At 38.2% G+C, this 19835-nt stretch overlaps 1 protein-coding gene across 1 annotated transcript; it reads left to right on the top strand.

Moving 5' to 3' along the window:
* The first annotated feature begins 2155 nt into the window (after nt 1-2155).
* Nucleotides 2156-9865, top strand: LOC131996700 (uncharacterized). Its single transcript, XM_059366446.1, has 5 exons — nt 2156-2220; nt 2453-2554; nt 2596-2719; nt 9057-9564; nt 9641-9865. The coding sequence occupies exons 1-5, from the start codon at nt 2156-2158 to the stop codon at nt 9859-9861; spliced, it is 1020 nt and encodes a 339-aa protein (XP_059222429.1). The 3' UTR covers nt 9862-9865.
* The last annotated feature ends 9970 nt before the right edge of the window (nt 9866-19835 follow it).

Below are 19835 nucleotides of genomic sequence, written 5' to 3'. Positions count from 1 at the left end.
CTGTAGGAGTTGAGGCGGCTGCATCTGTCGGAACCTAATTGAGCCAGAACTACTCTGGTTTGCCGGGAGAGGTAAATTTCTTCAGGTGCAATGGGAGGCGGTTGTTCTCCAAGGACTACATTCACCCGGTAGCCATTTAATCATTCAATCTGCTACCGTGTCTGCATGAATGTTGTCTAGACCTGCTTGATATGCCACTTGATCTAGGGGTTTTCTTTTGTAGCGCTGAACCTCACGATCTAGATCATATATTGGGTTGCCCAAAAAATAATTGCGGATTTTTCATATAGTCGGCGTTGACAAATTTTTTCACAGCTTGTGACTCTGTAATTGCATTCTTTCTTCTGTCAGTTATCAGCTGTTACTTTAAGCTTGCTTTAGAAAAAAAAGTTTAAAAAAAGTATATTTGATTAAAGTTTGTTCTAAGTTTTATTAAAAATGCATTTACTTTCTTTTAAAAAATCCGCAATTACTTTTTGGGCAACCCAATAGATCTACCTTAAGACATCTGGGCGTTGGATATCTCTTATAGATCCCGCTACTAAAGCCTGGAAAGAACCTGAGTTTGGGGGAGTCCTACAGACCGATCTCCCTTCTCTCATCAGTAGCAAAGATGCTTGAGGCATTACTCGATGCGAGCCTCGTAGGAGAATTTCCATTCGCCGAACATCAACATGGATTTCGAAGACTGCATAGCACAACAACTGCTTTGCATGCCATCACCGCACACATTTGCTGTGGCTTCAATCAGCCCAGGCCATGTGATAGGGCGGTGCTCGTGGCACTGGAACTATCGAAGGCAGTCGACACGGTCAGCTATGCCAAATTATTTGAGGACATCGCCAACACGTCTCTCCAGCTAGGCCTGATATGCTGGGTCGCGAATTATCAGTCATTTGTGGAATTTAGGGATAACAAGTCGAAGCACCGTAGAGTGAAACAGAGAGTTCCCCAAGGTGGGGTGATATCTCCGGCACTGTTTAACCTCTATCTATCCTCCATTCCACCCCCTCTAGACGGTAAAGAAATCGTATCTTATGCGGACGATGGTACGATCATGACATCAGGCCCCCACCCATTGTTGACATCTACCCCCCACACCCATTGTTGACTTTAGTAGACGACATGGGAGTGAGAGCAGAATCAACGGAGGACATGTTTAGGCTTTTGATGAAAACGGGATTTTCCACAGGATACGACAGGACTCACAGAGATACCGGAATCTTGGAATAATGATAATGGAATGGAATAGTGAATAAAGAGCTTCAAACCATTTGAGTCACCCGGACCTGATGGAATATTTCCGGCATTACTACAGAAAGAGGCAGACTATGTGGCGCAAAGTGCCTGGGACTTGCATATATTGGGTTGCCCAAAAAGTAATTGCGGATTTTTCATATAGTCGGCATTGAAAAATTTTTTCACAGCTTGTGACTCTGTAATTGCATTCTTTCTTCTGTCAATTATCAGCTGTTACTTTAGCTCCATTCCACCCCCTCTAGACGGTAAAGAAATCGTATCTTATGCGGACGATGGTACGATCATGACATCAGGCCCTCCACCCATTGTTGACATTGTGCTGCAAGAAATCTGAAGATATCACCAAATCTTCAGCCACATTGTTCACTACAAATACGCGTTAGGTGCATACTAAGCTGACTGTGATGGTCGATGGAGAAATCATATCGACCATCAAGTGTCCCAAAATACTTGGCGTTACATTTGACAGCTCTTACACATTCTCCCCACATTTGACAGCAATTTGCGATAAAGTTAAACAGTGACTTGTATTTGTTAGACCACTCAATGTCCGAATTTGGTCCAAATGGGACCATATTTGGATATGGCTGCTATGGGTATATAAATATTGCAACTTTCACCGGATTTTGACGAAAGGAGGTGAGCCCCCAAAGTTTGGCCCAGCCGAACTTAATGCCTTTTTATTTGTTTTTCTTAGAATAAAACCATTTTTGGCTGCTCTTTGGCTTTTATGAAATTTCCTGTTCTTTGGGGCAAAATTTATCAAAATTTTTAACAGCCATTAAACTTGGTTTGCACCATCAGCACAGCAGTATACTCCAGTTTTCATTTATTATAATTTAATTAACCCTCTCATGCAAGCACATATTCTATCCCTCTCTACCATCTCCTTGAAATGGTCATTCATAACGAATCTTTGCTGCTGCAGACAGACATGGAGTTCATGATATTTTTGCCCAGGTAATTAAAACAAAATTCCTTTAATTTAATTGCAGTTGATGGTGTGCTGGCGTGCCTGTGTAGGTGTTTAAAAGCATGTGAGTGGGTGAGCAAGTATAAGCTCACCTCAATGTCACTTTATTGTCAAAGTGTTGGGCCACAAAGTTGGGCGAAAGTCACTACAGACACAGAGACGTGCTCGATTTAAAGTCCGAAGTTTTTAACATTATCAGCCAATACTACTCTCTTCAAGCAAAAACAACAACACCAACAACAAGCTCTCATCCACTCATACGCACACACACATATGTGTGGCCTCAGCCGCCCACTCGTATGTGTTAAACACGACAACGAGGTAATTAATCATGCTACACTCCATAACATTCTCATCGGCAGGCTATCCAATGTGCGTGCAAAGCTGCGTAAATGTTTGCAGAGCTTATGGCAGCATAGGCCAGGGCTATGCTATGTCTCCTTTCTCGCCTGCTACGCCAAAGGATTTGAATGTTGCGGCATTTGCGTTGGTGCATAACTCGTTTAAACTCAAATCAAATGGAAATTCGACAAAATATGCTTTCCTCTTGGGGGGGGGGGGGGGGGGGGGGGGGGGAGTGTTGTTTTGCTGTTTTAGCCATTAAGGCAGAAAAAGGAAAAGGCCTACATTATCGTAATGGAGAATGAAGAACCTTTTAAACCAAAAACAAATTGAATGTTTACAAATGTATGTTGTAGGCTGTGAAGCAAGAAAATACTGCTTTTAGCTAAAGATTTTTTGGTGTCTCTTGGGTTTGTTGGCCTTAAACTTAAAATCATCATAATTATGCCAAAGACGATGGGGTTGAGAGGGGCCAACTCGCTCGCAATATGTAAAAGTCGCCCCAAGTTTGTCTTTTGTCCTCATCCTTTTTTTGTTGTCTTGCAATAAAGTTTAAAGCGAGTGCCAAAGGCGACGGCGAACATAAAACATAAAATTCCAAGATTTTCTCACAATAAATGAAAAGAACAAGAAGAAGAAGAAAACGCCATACGGTTCAAATGACAAACAGACTAAGGCACCAGTAGCAGCAACAGCAACAGCAAAAGTCATTGGGCTTAATTGCCAGTGTTGACCGTCCGGCCAAAAAGGAAATGAAGCAAATAATATGGCCAAAGCACAGCAAAAAAACCCAAAAGCACAAAACAAAAAATCAAAAAACAACAAAACGCACCACACAACACAAAAGGATACACAAAGGATACACAATGTAACAAAGCGAAAGACAAAGGCAAATAAAAACAACATTACAACAAACTAAACGCTAAGCAGCAGCCACATACAGCAGCTGAGTGAAAAACAAGCGGATGAAAATTAGAGATGGCAACCAACACGAAACAACAAAACAAACAAACAGTGCGAATACCACGGTGGCAATAAGTTGGACAAAACATCGAAAGGCATGTGGCCAGGACACTAAAAGGAATCTCAAAAAAACATCTTCGTAGACAAAGAGAGTGGAAAGAAGAGAGCTGGCAACATACGCCATTTGGTTGTGTGGGCTCAAGAACAGCTGATGATTTATGAATGGTCTCGCAAAAGGATATTCAGGGGTGAGTACTAAGCTTCATAGGATTTTACTGGAATTTGCCACAGTTATTAAGCAGGCTGTGTGACATTCATTTGCCAAATCATATTGGAAAATTGAATGGAGATTTGAGAGAAAGTTTAAATGTTGGAAAACCGCTTTCAAAATGAACTTTACAAGCTAATAGCATTCTGATTTTATTTCCTGGAATTTCGTAAAGTACGTTTGCAAAATTACCTTCTTTTGATTTCCCGGAAATCGTCCATGAACTTTTCAATATTTTCTGGGGCTATTTAAAATGTGTTATGCGACTATAAATACTTTTCGCCATGACTTGTTTCCGGGAAATTTGTACCGAGTATATACATTTCATAGGTAACTTTTCAATTGAAATGGCCAAAGCATTTTATTTTTGCTTGCAACTAAAAAATAAGGGGGGAGTATGATGAGAAATCAAGAGAATATCAACTCGTGTCCTACATAAAGAAGAATTATTTTCCAAAGCCTCGGAAGTTCCCATTACATATGAAACACATTTTAGGGGGGGTTGTCTGAAATCACACACTTTTGGGAATTTTAGTCTGCGAAAATTAAATATCGATGAACTTTTCTATGAAAAAAGAAAAACCCTGGATGACCGGGGAGATTCGCAATATAGGGAATGAAGTCCGCAAACTTTATAACAGAGCATGTCATAAAAAAGAGGAAGTTTATTGGGATGTGTATTAATACAATAAGATTGTTAGAGTGGAAAAACATGCCTCCTGGAAGCTTTTCTCCTAACAAGTCGATAGCGTTAATGACGCCGCCAAAATAGAAAAATTTCTCTCAAAAACCCATGACCAAATTGAAACTTTCGTAGACGATATGGGAGTGAGAGCAGAATCAACGGAGGACATGTTTAGGCTTTCGATGAAAACGGGATTTTCCACAGGATACGACAGGACTCACAGAGATACCGGAATCTTGGTATAATGATAATGGAATGGAATAGTGAATGAAGAGCTTCAAACCATTTAAGTCACCCGGACCTGATGGAATATTTCCTGCATTGCTACAGAAGGAGGCAGACTAAGTGGCGCAAAGTGCATGGGACTTGCATATATTGGGTTGTCCAAAAAGAAATTGCGGATTTTTCATAAAGTCGGCATTGACAAATTTTTTCACAGCTTGTGACTCTGTACAACCTACAGCACCAGCTCCAGCTCCTTGTCACCACACGTCCTGCAGAAGTCTGCCTCTTCTTGCATTCAACCGGCCACAGGGCCTTTGACTCCCTACAACCTACAGCACCAACTCCTTCTCCTTGTCACAACACATCCTGCAGAAGTCTGCCTTTTCTTGCGTTCAGCACGGTTACAGGGCCTATGACTCTCTGCAGCACCCGCTCCTCCTCCTCCACCTTTTCCTTGCCCAGAGATTAGTAATGCTGCGCTACCATGTATTTTCTGGATAGGGTAGCACATAAGTTTTTGCCACACCAAATAACCATAGGTGAGAATTGGCTTAAGGACCGCCGTAAACATGCAGTGCATCGTCCCCGACCGTAGCCCCCAACTCCTTCCTATCAAGTTGCGATAGGGGTAGAGGAATAGAGTAGAGTAGAGTGCAGTCCCCAAAAGCCAATATAGCGAAGATAAAAGCCCTCCTTGTGGAATTCCTCTGGCCGCGATCTTCCTTACCCGGCAAATGCAAATTTTGCCCATGAACATTCCACTAAGGAACAGGGGCAAACTTCTCATATATCCATGAGAGCAGTTCGATTCAAGTTTCAAGCTCAATGATAAGGAGCCTCCTTTTTTATAGCCGAGTCCGAACGGCGTACCGCAGTGCGACACCTCTTTGGAGTGAAGTTTTACATGGCATAGTACCTGACAAATGTTGCCAGCATTAGAAGGGGAAAACGGCCGCTGAAAATTTTTTCTGATGGTCTCGCCAGCATTCGAATCCAGGCGTTCAGCTTAATAGGCGGACATGCTAACCTCTGCGCTACTGCTCTGGTCTCCGGCCTATTAACCTAATTTATCAAAAGAGGAGGACCCTCATGTCCTCCAAATCGCCATGTATGGACTCCAACTTCGGGTTATTAAAAGCCCTTTTTTAAAGATTTTTTATAGCCAATTTCTGGTTCCGACCACATCATAAAACCCGTAAAATGTTAACAATGAGTTGCGTTAGGACCCTAGACATTCATACCGAGTATGGTCAAGATCGGGCTATATTTGGATATACCAGCCATATGTACCTCCCGATTTAAGTTTTTGGGACAGTTAAGGTACTTTTATTACTCGATTTCGCTGAAATATGTCACAGTGGGCTATGTTAAGATCGTTCAGATCGGTCTATATTTGTCGTGTTAAAACTTCTCCCCAAAGAAGTGTCGCTCTGCGGCACACCGTTCGGACTCCGATATAAAAAGGAGGCCCCTTATCATTGAGAATCGGTATGCATTCAGCGATATGTGAGAAGTTCGCCACAGTTCCGTTGTGGAATGTCCATCGGCAAATTTATGTATCCGAGGTAGTGGGTATCCAATTTCTCCGCCGGGCCAAATGCCTTTTACTTGTTTGCCTTCCTTCATCGTAAACAACAACCAATCCTGCAGACACGACATAATTATTCAGAATTTACGATTCCTTCGAAAAATTGGAAGCACTAAAACTTTTTTAAAATAGATGTTTTGCAAAAAGTTGACTTTTTCGTCTTGCAATTTTTCGTTATACCATATTTACTACATTTCCTTGTTGACTTTTATTTATGAGACAATTTAGCAAACATGTCACTCTAGCCATCCATCAATCTGTTTATTTATAAATTTACTCTCTTAGAAATTTTGTTAAAGTAAATCTTTTGTTTGAAAAATGTAACAAAAACTGAAAATTCATTTCCAGTCTCCTATGGTCTTGTAGTGCCAAATAGTTTTTTGACTTTTTTAACTTTTTGCCATCCTTTCATTCATTGGCACTAAAGTCAAAAATATTCCATCATGGCTAACGCAAATGCCATGGCAACATTTAAAAGCTTAAACAAGATTCAGGCATAGCAGAGAAAACACTTTGACACACAGTGTTCTCTGTGAACCATAGTAAAAAAACGAAAAGCCACAAAAAACAAAAAAATGCAATTCTACTATGACAACGTCAATGAAGCTAAAGCCAGCAAACAAAAAAACTGGTATTTCTTTCATAAAAAAATAAGGGAAGATTTACAAAAATGTTTTCAAATGGTCAGAGAAGTAAACTTTTCTAAGGAAAAAAAAGCCTGACAGTCTCCATAAAAAAAAAAGAAAACCAAAGCAAAGGCCCATTAAGAGGCGAATGCCATTGCTGAAAAAGCTTTGGCACATATCTACACTAAACATGAGCCCTGAGTAACGGTGTTTATAATAAAAACTATTTTGTATGGAACCAATACAGCAGCTCACTCATAAAGAGGTTGTGGCAGAAAATATCACAAAAAACAATGAATTTTTTTGTGAATCAACAAACGCTGTGTGAATTTACACGGACCATTGCTGGTGATTGATTTCAACCTCTGGGAGAGAGCAACGAGAACTTCATTCATCAAAAAGTTTTACTTTAAATGTTATAAAATGGAATTAATAGTAATCATACGTACAATGGTACAATAATTCAAATCCATCATACGCACCGGTGTTCAAAAAAGTTTTAGAGAAAATCTTGATATGGTGAAGAGAAAACTTTTGTGACAATAAAACATCTGTGATGTGATTTTTTTTTGTTATTTGTTTGTTTACAATGAAGTTTCCTGTCTTTCGAGTTCAAATGCTCTTATCAAACAACATAATTCAAACATTTTGATTTTTAATATGTCTCATTTAGCGAATTGTTTGTAGGATAAGTGTTTTAATTTTTCGACTAATTTTGTCTGTCATGAAGTTGATAATGATTTTAAGTGTTACTCACTTCAAATATGACGCTAAGTGGCGATTTCCAAAATATTGTTTATTAATTAATGCTGAATATACTAAAATTCTACGATATATTAGCCATGTTTTAAGTTCCTTAGAAAGTCAATGTTAAGCTACAATTGTCATTCATGGGAATTGGTACAGAATTATTAATAATTATACCCAGCTTGATATTGTTATATAAAAATAACTTATACGCCCCATACAAACTGTGGTACATTTATATTGGGTTGCCCAAAAAGTAATTGCGGATTTTTCATATAGTCGGCGTTGACAAATTTTTTCACAGCTTACGACTCTGTAATTGCATTCTTTCTTCTGTCAGTTATCAGCTGTTACTTTTAGCGTGCTTTAGAAAAAAAGTGTAAAAAAATTTGATTAAAGTTCATTCTAAGTGTTATTAAAAATGCATTTACTTTCTTTTAAAAAATTTACTTTTTGGGCAACCCAATAATAATCATACGCACCATGGCACTGCCATATTTCAAATAGCTTATACGACCCGGTGAACATTTTATTTGCATACTCCCAGGCAGTTATCAGTGGATCTAAAAAAAACATCAACCGGTTATCGAAATCTACAACGAATATTCGATAAAGTCCGCCAATAACTAATTTAGGGGGGCGGACTCTCCCCCTTACCCCAAAAGAAGTACCCAAAAATAAAAGTGGAGCAATCTGGACAATATGGGGTTCAAATGAAAGGTATTCAAGAGTAGAATACCAATTTCACAATAAAAATTGGGTCCAAGTAACAGGGAGGCCGCCCCACATTGGTTCAAGAGTGGCCGAAATTCATTTTTTTCATGTTCGCCGATTTGGATAATTTTTTGGTATTTTGTTGTCAGATAGTTGAATATTATGATTCCGTAATATTAGGCTGATATATTTAGTATTTCTTTGGACAGACACGCTCCAAGTTCATATATGTTCGCTTGTTTAAAATGGCATGCAAATTTACTGTATATTCAATCTTTTGGTACAATCACAGTAAACTTATCATTTGACTTTGTTGTATATTTTCGTAAATGGCAATTGTCATAGATGAGATTTGCATTAAAAAAAGTTGGAAAAAGTGCCACATAAAAAATTTCGTAGAACAAAATATAAACAACATCAAAATTTCAATGTTCATCAACTTCAGTGGACTGCATGTTTTTAGCGCTGTGGAGCGCTGTTTAACGAAAGACGTCAAATTACAGCTTGAAGTCTCAGCTAAAAGCTAAAAAAAAATTCAGCTGCTCATACCTGCTCCTTTCCAAAAGAAACAGTAAAAACTATAAAGTGATAAAGTAAGAAAACGTGAATTTTCGTTCATGCTTGTTGTTGTTGTTGCCATAATTCTTTACTGTTAACAACAATAGAAGATCAAGCGGAAATGTTCGGAAGAAGCAGTTGCGTTTGGTATTTCTCCCTTGCATGCGAGAATCAAATTTATGGAGTGCATTCTGCACATTTCTTACCGTCTAAGTTTCAAAAAATGGAGAACAGATAGTTACACAAAAATTGAAATGGCGGCAAATAAAGCTGAAATTGGGAAGAGATTAAAGTTGACACTGGGCATAAATGTGGACGCGGTGAAGCAAGGTATGGGCACAACAAACGATGGCAATACGGCAAGAAGGTTTTTCGAAAATCCAGCCAAAACTGCAGACGTAATTGGAATAAAAGAAGAGTTAATACATAGATTTAAAATTATTTTGGCCGCAATAAATTGTAATGCAGCAGTCGACACTAGCAAATTTCATATATATTGCATGGATACTGCCAAGTTGTTTGTTGATCTCTATGGCTGGTACTACATGCCTGTAACTGTGCATAAGATTCTGGTGCATGGTAGCAAAATTATAGCAGAAGCTATTCTGCCAATAGGTATGTCTCTATTTAAAGGCCCTTATTCAATGATTTAATTTTCATTTTTTACATTTTAATTGATTGTTTGTATCAGGTATGCTGTCCGAAGAAGCTCAGGAAGCGAGGAATAAAGATTATAGAGCCTATAGATTACATCATTCGCGAAGAATTGGACGTGTAGCCACTAATGAAGATGTAATGCATAACCTTTTATTGTCTTCAGACCCATTTATAAATAGATTTCGCTCAAAGCTGCAAATCAAAAAATTGGAGTACGATAATGATGTTAAAAAATTATTAAAAGACTATGCTTAATTTATTTATTCATGTTTTTTCTATGGGAGGTGGCCGTAAAAGTGGGCGGATCAGGTATATATTTTCAGGAGCCCATTCTACAATTATAATAATTACTTTTTGTGAAAATTGAATTGATGCATTAAAAATTAAAAGTGGGCGGATATTTTTCAAATTTCACACAAATGATTCTGAGTGTTTAAAAATGCTATGTGCCAAAAAACAATGCCGTAGGTCAAAATTTAATTTTTACTTTGTATGGGAGGTGGGCGTAAAAGTGGGCGGATCATTTTGATTTTTCCATTTTTTCTTGATTCAAACAAAAAATGCCTATGTGCCAAGTTTCATTGTCCTTCGACAACTTCTTCTATTTTTAGCCGCTCGTTCAATGAACTTGAACCAATGTGCGCCCCAGCCCCAAACCCCCTTAAAAAAGGTTTATTTCAGGATCATGAATATGGGATTTAAATGAAAGGTAATCGGGAGTAGATTACGAATATGGTCAGAAAGTAGGAATAGACTTTATAATTTAGTGATAGCGGAAGGTGGCGGACCCTTCCCCTCACCCCAAAAATACCACCCAAAATCACAAGTGAACCAATAAAGACAATATGAATACCAAATGAAAGGTATTGAAGAGTAGAATACGAAGATGGTATTAAAAATTGGGTCCAAGTACCCAGGAAGTTGCCTAACCCCAAAATGTCTAAAAACACACAAATTAGTCGTCCATATCAATATGGGGCTTAAATGAAAGGTATTCGTGAGTAGATTACGAATCTGGCATACAAAATCAGATCGAAGTATAGGGGGTCACCCCACCCCCCAAATAAGCATATGACCCATTATGACTATATGGGACTCGGTTTGTTTGTTTGTTCCTAGAATCAATTTATAGATATCGAATGATATCCCCCTTACACCAAAAACGCCACCCAAAACCAAAAGAGGACAGATGGGCACAATATGGTTATCAAATGAAAGGTATTGGAGACAAGAAAATGAAAATCATATTAATTTTTGGGTCCAAGTACCCAAAAACCCCTCTAAACAGAAATATTCGACGTTCCTATCAATATGGGACTCAAATGAAAAGTATCCGGCAGTAGATTACAAATATGGCATAAAAAATTAGGTCCAAGTAAAGGGAGGTGGCCTCACCCCCAAATACACCCAAATGGGCATATCAGCCGACCATGGCTATATAGGATTCAAATGAAAGATATTTGGAAGTAGATTAAAAATATGACATTAAAATTTGCGTTCAAGTCAAGGTGGCTCTTTTCCTCCTAAAAAATACGTCGAATAGATTAATTGACCCATTATGGCAATATGGTACTCAAATCAAAGGTATTTGAGAGTAGAAAACGAATTTGATATCCCATTTTGGGGGGTACGCCCTAAATCACCCCCCTTAAACTGAACTTTATTTCCGACTATAGCAATATGGAGCTTAAATCAACGGTATTTGGGAGTAAAGATCAAATTTGATATCTATTTTCAGGGCAAAGTGCCGGTGGCCTCCCCAACCTTAAAACAGCCTTCAAACGGTTCATAATTGCCGACAATGACAAAATGGGATTCAGAGTAAAGGGATTTGGGAGTGGAGTGCTTTCCGATTCATGTTGAGTTTATCAACGATAAGGGACCTTTTTTATAGCCGAGTCCGTGCGGTGTGCCATAGTGCGACACCTCTTTGGGGAGAATTTTTTACATGACCATGCATGACATGGTACCTCGCAAATGTCGCCAGCATTAAGAGGGGATAACCACCGCTTCAAATTTTGTCCGAAGTTCCGCCAGGATTTGAACGCAGGCGTTCAGCGTCATAGGCGAATATACGTTATAGCCGAATCCGTGCGGTGTGCGACACCTTTTTGGGGAGAATTTTTTACATGACCTTGCATGGTATGGTACCTCGCAAATCTCGCCAGCATTAAGAGGGCATAACCACCTCTTTAAATTTTGTCCGAAGTTCCGCCAGGATTCGAACCCAGGCGTCCATCGTCATAGGTGGATATAGGCTACAGAAGCACGATATCTACATTCAGGTCGAAGTGTCCCCAAATAGATACTAGAGAATTAAAGAAGGCGCAGCGGAGCGGGCCCTGTACAGCTAGTGAACTATGAATAAAGCTCCCGTATATACATCAGGGGCCGGAAAAGAGTCGCCCGGACCGCCGTAAAATTTTGCACACCATGACACTTTAGCTCAAATAATTTCAAATTTCAAAGAGTTATCTCTATCCGTTCTTAAATGGCATATTATACCCTCCACCATAGGATAGGGGTATACTAATTTCGTCATTCCGTTTGTAACACCTCGAAATATTCTTGATCGTCATGACATTTTAAGTTGATGTAGCTAAATCCGTCCGTCTGTCGAAGGAGTAAAGCTAAGTGATTGAAATTTTTCACAAATACTTCTTATCAGTGTAGGTCGGTTGGGATTATCAGATCAGTACATGTTTTGATATTGGCGCCATATAACCCGATCTTGGATCTTGACTTCTTGAACCACTGGAGGACGCAATTCTTATCTGATATGGCTAAAATTTGGGACAAGGTGTTTTGTTACGACTTCCAACAACTGTGCTAAGTATGGTTCAAATCAGTCCATAACCAGATATAGCTGCCATATAAACCGATCTGGGATCTTGACTTCTTGAGCCCCTGGAAGCCGCAATTTTAATCCGATTTGATTGAAATTTTGCACCTAGTGTTCTGTTATGATTTTTAACAACTGTGTCAACTACGGTTCAAATCGGACTATATCCTGATATAGCTTCCATATAAACCGATCTCACGATTTGACTTCTTAAGCCCTTGGAAGCCGCAATTTTTCTCCGATTTGGTTGAAATTTTGCACGTGGTGTTCTGTTATGACTTTCAACAACTGTGTCAACTACGGTTCAAATCGGACTATATCCTGGTATAGCTCCCATACAAACCGATCTCACGATTTGAATTCTTGGGCCCCTGTAAGCCGCAATTTTGGCCCGATTTGGCTGAAATTTTGCATATATAGCTCTCGATCTCACGATTTGACTTCTTATTTATATCCAATTCCAATTCCAGTTTTATTAAACAGCTATTTTTTTATTATATTTTGCATTTTGATGAAATGTTTGTCTTTTTTTACTTCCCTTACAAATATTAATAATCATACGCACCATCGGATTGTTGTATTAAAATAACTTATACGCCTCGAATAATATTTCGGTTTTTCTCCCTTCCTCTCTCTCCCTCTCTGTGTGTCTCTAACTCCTATGACTACAAAAAATTCCAATTTGTCTTGAGCTGTAATTGTGGTTATTTTTTGTAATCAAATTTTATTTTTATATCTTTTTAAATGTTATTACACACCTTACTACCGCACCACTGCCCTCTCCCTACTAAACTGTTAAAAAGTTCATTTGAGGTTTTTGTTTTTTTTTTTCTTCACTCATAAAAGTCAAATCAAAATTCCAAACACATAAATGACAATAAAACTTTTGCCGACTTGAATCTTCTCTTGGCCTCATACCCTCTGCAGGGCCATTTTTGAAACTGCACACACACAAGAACAAACAACATCCTTGGGGAGAAATTTTCCATGGAAATAGATATTTCACAGGAATAATATTTGTTAATCATTTATGGCTGGGATTTTGGCATTTTCCATTTTGATATTTGGGGCTTAGCAAATGTGCCGAGTGAGAGGGAGTAAGTAAAATGGCAGACGCCGCTACTATGGCTACCAAAGATAGCAAAATGTTTTAGTATTTGGCAGCCTGGTGCAGAAATCATCTGTCAACCCAAACACGTTCGCATTACACTGACACCGGAAATATATGTTAAAAAATGAGAAATTGACCATAATTTCCGTTTTGAGACGCCAGCAAAATAGCAACAACCAGCAGCAGTTAACAGCCAACGGCTAGCATAGATATATGACAATGTTCTTATACTAAAACAAAAATTTAGCTTTGCTTATGTTGGGGCCTAAAGTAGCCTCAGCGGGACCATCTAAACCAGGCAATGGAATTGATGATTTGTGTTTTCTTTGAACTACTTTGTTGGGTGAGGCTATAATTCAACACACAGCAAAGCATCCTAATGCTTTATTTTGGGAATGCAAACTTATTTACATATCAACATGAAGTACAAAGGGACTAGAAATGTTGGTTGCTGATATCCAGGAAATTTAAGGCTTATACGAATTTATCAGGGAAATAATTCATACGAAATATCACAAAAAAAGTTAAAAAAAAAACTTTTATTGGCATTTATCGCAAAATTTATCATGAAATTCCCCATAGCACTAACTCATCAAGAAGCATAATTGTCCAGAGTTTCATTCAACTGTGACTGTTTGAATTACAACAGAAACTCACATTTATTAAGAATTAATACAATTTGAATGTTGCATGCAATGCCAAGATAATTAAACAATGACTTTTGTTGGATAACCCTAATTAACTAAGAATTGTAGGTGGTGGGGTCTAAGAAAGTCCCTTAATAGTCAAATAATGAGACAAGCCATCATTAAGACCAAATGGAATGGAATGGAATGTTCAAGAACGTTTAAACAAGTCCTTTGGTATTACAACATTGATATGCCTTCAATAAAAGCAAATGGAGAAGGATATTAATCAACATTTCAAACTCTAAGGTATTTGAAAGAAATTTGACATAAATTATGAAAATGTTGCAATAATTTTCAATTGTACTTAAACTGTTGAAAAAGAATATTCAAGTGCTTAATTAACTCTTTGTTCTGCTCTTTGCTTGAAATTGAATACACACTTAGACATTACACTTTGACATTCATTAATGAAATTGATGAACGGTAGGGAATTTCAATTTGGGTCATTTAGAGTTGTACTCTATAAAATTGTTTAAATTTTGCTATATAATGTGAGTTAATGTAGTCCCATTTTCATATTTCCTCCCCTAATGTGTGATATGGTTGAATGTTTTGAGATATGTAACAGAAGTTAAAGAAATTGTTGACATATTTTCAGCAATTTAGTTATAAGCTTGAAAAAAAGGACATTCTACCACTTGGTTAAATCTTTGTTCAACTTTCTCGAAATTTGTTATACACTTAAATCACCAATTCAGACATTCATTTGAGAAATTGCAAATCAATTGGTCATGGTTTAGATTACAAAACTTATTTAAAATATATATCTTTTGTATAAAAATGAAATTGTTGCGCTTTGTTTGTTTGTTTACTTGTTTGTTAGTTTGTTTGTCGTTTCCATATAGACTCAAAAACCGCTGAACCGATTTTCATAAAATATATATAAGAGAGCTTGAGCCCCCGATGAAAATATGTTACTACATTTTTTGATATCCGAAGGGGGGCGGACCCTCCCCCTTTGTCAAAAACGCCAGATCTCGGAGATGGTGCACCGATTTAAGCGAAATTGTGCATGCCACCTTATAATACCTAAAATTTTTATAAAATTGTGGGGTCAAATAACCTGGGGGACGCCCCATCCCAAAACCCACCCGAACGGACATGTTCACCGATTGGGACAATTTGGGTATCAAATGAAAGGTATTTAAGAGTAGACTGCATACTAGTTATTAAAATGTCACCTTAAGTGTCGGGGTGTTCCCCACTCCCAAAAACAGCACCCAACAGGACACTTACCGCTTTGGATAATATGGGTAAAGGTATTTAAAAGTAGAATACAAATGTGACATTCAAGTGCATTCCTTGGTGTCGGAGGGGCCTAGTCACCCCCCAAAATCCCAACGCAGAATATATTTACCGATTAGGACAATATGGATATCAAACGTTAAATATCTTACGTTTGATATCCATATTGTCCATAGAATAGTTAAAAGCTGATATAAAAAAAATGGTCCATACGACTAAGTGTACGGACCAATTTTTTGCATACTCTTTCCAACATTTCGACCGGTATCGCACGAATAAATGCTTCAGTGTTGTCTTCCAATGCGCCAATTGAAGAGGGCTTGTCTGCATAGACATGAGCTTTAACATAGACCCACAAAAATAGTCTAAAGGCGTTAAATCGTTCGATCTAGGCGACCAATTGACCACTCCCGAACGTGAAATAAAATGTTCCAGAGTTTGGTGCGGTTTATGGGCTGGTGGCATCATTGGAACGTACTTCTTCAAATATGATGCGAATCGTAACGTAATTGTGAATGGTGAGGGCTACCGTGAGATGATATCCAAGTTTTTTTTTTGCCCAAAGTGCAAGAGCTTGACTTGCATGACATGTGGTTTCAACAAGACGGTGCTACATGCCACATAACATGCGTAACAATGGAGAGGCGAGTTCGGTGAACATTTTATTTCACGTTTGGTAGCGGTCAATTGGTTGCTAAGATCGTGCGGTTTAACGCCTTAAGAAAATTTTTTGTGGGTCTATGTTAAAGCTTAGCCCGCTTCAATTGGGGCATTGGAAGACATCACTGAAGCATTTATCCGTGAGATACCGGTCGCAATGTTGGAAAGAGGCTGTATGTTGCTATGTTGTACTCATACCGAATTAACTGTGAAAACGCCTCTGTGATACAAATATCACATTGACTACACTCGACTACCTTGTCTATTAGCTGTACTTTCCCAATGCATGTGTTTTTGTGTAATGGCAAATTTTTTGTCTACACAATTACACTGCTCCCATGGTATACACATGATTCTGTGCATCTGTTGGAATTTGTGTTGATGGCTTCCAACGCTTTTGGTTGATAATTTCAAAATAAATCAACCCGATGGATGACATCGTAACAATCGCCACCGGTTGTTGTTTTGTCCATTAAAAAGGTCAATCATATGCTTCATAAAATTTAAACCCTGGCTAGCTGGTCATTTTGCACGGATTTCCTGCATACATTTTTTAAATAAGTTTTCAATATTTCGATATTAAAAATAAGATTTTTTATTTTTATATTTGACTTTGATTTGACTTCTTGAGCCCCTGGAAGCCGCAATTTTTGTCCGATTTGGCTGAAATTTTGTATGCGGTATTCTGTTACGCCTTTTTTATATTTGTAGTAGAAAAAGAGAACCCTACAGCCTGCAGCCGGACAATATCCTATTGTATAAATTATATCAAGACCAAATAAATTTAGTGCAACTGGTGTATATTTCAATTGAAGTCATACTAATTAAATCTGGCAACTATTTGACCACTGGTGACATACATTGCAAATTATTCTTGTCAAAAACTGAAGCTTATGTCAACTTTTAATTTTTTAATACAAAAAAGTATTGTTTTTTTTTCATCGTCAACCACAAATCACCTGCATAACACATGCATCGAAAAAACAGAGCTGTTCATTTAAATGCAATTTATTTTTAAAATTTAAATTTCCTCTTTGAAAATGACAATTTTCAATAACATGCAACACTCTATTGAAAATAATTAAAAATTCTACTCATGCCCTATCATCTATGGCACATTTACTATGATATAAGCAAACGTGCCTACGTACTACAAGCATGCTTGCATGCATTCAACATAAATGAGCTTTTGTAGTTGTGGGATTTTAAGTCGCTGTTTTATGTTTTTCATTTTCAAGTTATGCTGAAAATATAATTAATACAAGTACATCGTTTAGTTGTTTAATTTGTGGTGAAATAAATCATTTCCGCTCACTTTACACGGGCATAAATGTTCAAATGAGCTTAAAAACAAAAAGCAAATATCAACACTCAACACTCAACTCTCAGCATTCAACGTCATCATCATCATCAGCATCAGCATCGTTGTCACATACAATACACAATCAAAGGCAAATGCAGGGTTAAGGTGGTTGGGTGTGTGCAATGCCATGGCTCTGACTCTTGCACACACACACACACTATTGCACAAAAACAAACCACAGAAACAGGCATCGTTACAACAAGCGCAGGCAACAACAATAACAGCACTGAGAAATCTTTTGATTTTACTCACACCTTAGTCAATGCTTAAACTACCATGCCGCCTCGAATACTCTTCAATATACCAGCCATCACCCCGCTCATCCATATACGCACTCAATGAACAACACCTTCAATGCTTTCACCCATCAACACACCACAGCCACAATACTCACCCACAATGAGCCTCTCTACACCTGTACCTCTTTCGCTCTTCCCCTCTCTGGCCTCATCTCCATACACATGAATTTGAATTGTTGAATATCTCAAACAAAATTTGCCAATGCGTTCGTTGCCTTTCGTTCGGCCGTCTGAGGCCGAGCGTTTGTTGTTTGCCTTGTGGTGAGTGTGTGGCATTTTGTGGTTTCATATTTTCTTCACTTGCTTGTTTAATGTTTTTTTGTTGTTGATGATGTTGTTATTGCTGTTGTTGCTTATGTTCGCCTTATGTGTGTGTATTGGAAGCAAAACAAGTTCCATGAATTTTCTAAATATGTTATCGTTGAATACTTTATAAATCAGGTCAAGTCTGTCATGAATGCCATTGTTCTTCCTGCCTCAGCGGGGCTCTAGGGAAAAGCTCAAACAACATAGTAAACCACCACACTGGACAAACAACAACACACAATAAAAACCTATCCCACGGTGCTCTCTATTCATATATTTCTGTAAAAAAAATGTATTTTGTGGAATAAGTGGAGAATAATTGCAAACTTGGAACTTTCCTATTATCATAATAAAACCCATTTCTAGGAAGAATTACTCAATATTTTATGAAGAAAATTCCTTAAAGATTTGCCAACTCATATTTTTTGTCTGTTTGACCTTGTCTATTAATTGAACTTGAGGGCATTTCAAGGGAAATCGTTTTGAAAATACTGTTCATATTCTATTCTTCTTGGCTTGAGGAATTTCTCAAATGAAGAAATTATTATATTGAAATAGGGAAAAAGAGAGATGGAGATTAGGCCAACACTCAAAGCTCAATTTGGTGGGTCTTGATTCAATAGCTTTATATATTTAATACTAAAAAATTGTGTTAAATCAAGCAAAAAAATGCTAAGGCATAGACAATGAAAATCTATGCTGGTTTGAATCTTAGGAACCCACCATCTCAGATTCTACTACAAATTTACACAACTGTAGTTGAAGGGTTCATGTGTACTTACGTAACAAATTTCCGCCAAATCAGGCAAAAATTTGAGCTTCTAGGGATCGTAGAAGACTAATCAAGAGATCGGATTATATGAAAGCTTATATGAACACTACGTGCAATATTTCAGCGATATCGAACAACACTTGCGACTTTCAGGGACTCAAGTTTAATCTTTTTTTGATAACTGGTAGTTTTAGACAAAGCATTTTCTATATGTCAAGCCGTTAGAGAATCGTCTCCATCTTTACTCTCCCAGTAGTTTTAGCCTCTGTCGAATTGCTGATATTTTTAGATTTCGCATCTTTGGCCTGTCGATCATATGAAGGATTGTTTCCCGACTGTCGAGATACTGAAAAATGTGTCATAGATGCTGATGTCGTGTTTGCCATACATTACTATAGGTTAGGATGAATGGGTTGCCCACAATGGGCCAAACTAGCCTCCAAGTGATAGGCCAGTTCACTTATGTTACCTCTGAATATGGACGGCGGTCGCACATCTTCTTTCTCATTTTTTTCTTTCTAGGGTATCAAATGGCACATAGGCAAGACCGATGACTGTTTAGCCCGGCACAGACGACTCTCTCCCGGCGCATTCATTGCCTGGAATCGTTTCATGTACGGGAACCCACATCGTGGACCCGGAGCCTATCCAAGGAATCCAATCAATTCGCCACATTTCTCGACCTCAATGTCCCCGAACCCAAAGGCTGAAGCGCCGCTATACTGTTCACATAAGTGCTAAGTTTTTGAGGCGGTAGATCCCTTACCAGAATTTATCTTGCTGCTACTATAATGGCACAGAACTTTCCCTGAACTGACCTATCACTTGGAGGCCAGTTCGGTCCATTGTGATACCCTAGAAAGAAAAAGAAGAGAAAGGTTAAAGAAACAGGAAGAATAGAGAACCAGAGCGGGAGACGACACGCGTATCCCTCACGCAAAA

The sequence above is a fragment of the Stomoxys calcitrans genome, chromosome 4 (genome assembly GCF_963082655.1).
Source record: "Stomoxys calcitrans chromosome 4, idStoCalc2.1, whole genome shotgun sequence".
In the NCBI taxonomy this organism is placed as follows: domain Eukaryota; kingdom Metazoa; phylum Arthropoda; class Insecta; order Diptera; family Muscidae; genus Stomoxys; species Stomoxys calcitrans.
This window is presented reverse-complemented; position numbering and strand designations above follow the sequence as displayed.

Coding starts and splice junctions, on each gene's coding strand:
- LOC131996700 (XM_059366446.1), top strand. CDS start 2,156: ATGGTCATTCATAACGAATCTTTGCTGCTGCAGACAGACATGGAGTTC. Junction 2,555..2,595: donor GTGTTAAACACGACAACGAG/GTAATTAATCAT, acceptor TCTCATCGGCAG/GCTATCCAATGTGCGTGCAA. Junction 9,565..9,640: donor AGAAGCTATTCTGCCAATAG/GTATGTCTCTAT, acceptor TGTTTGTATCAG/GTATGCTGTCCGAAGAAGCT.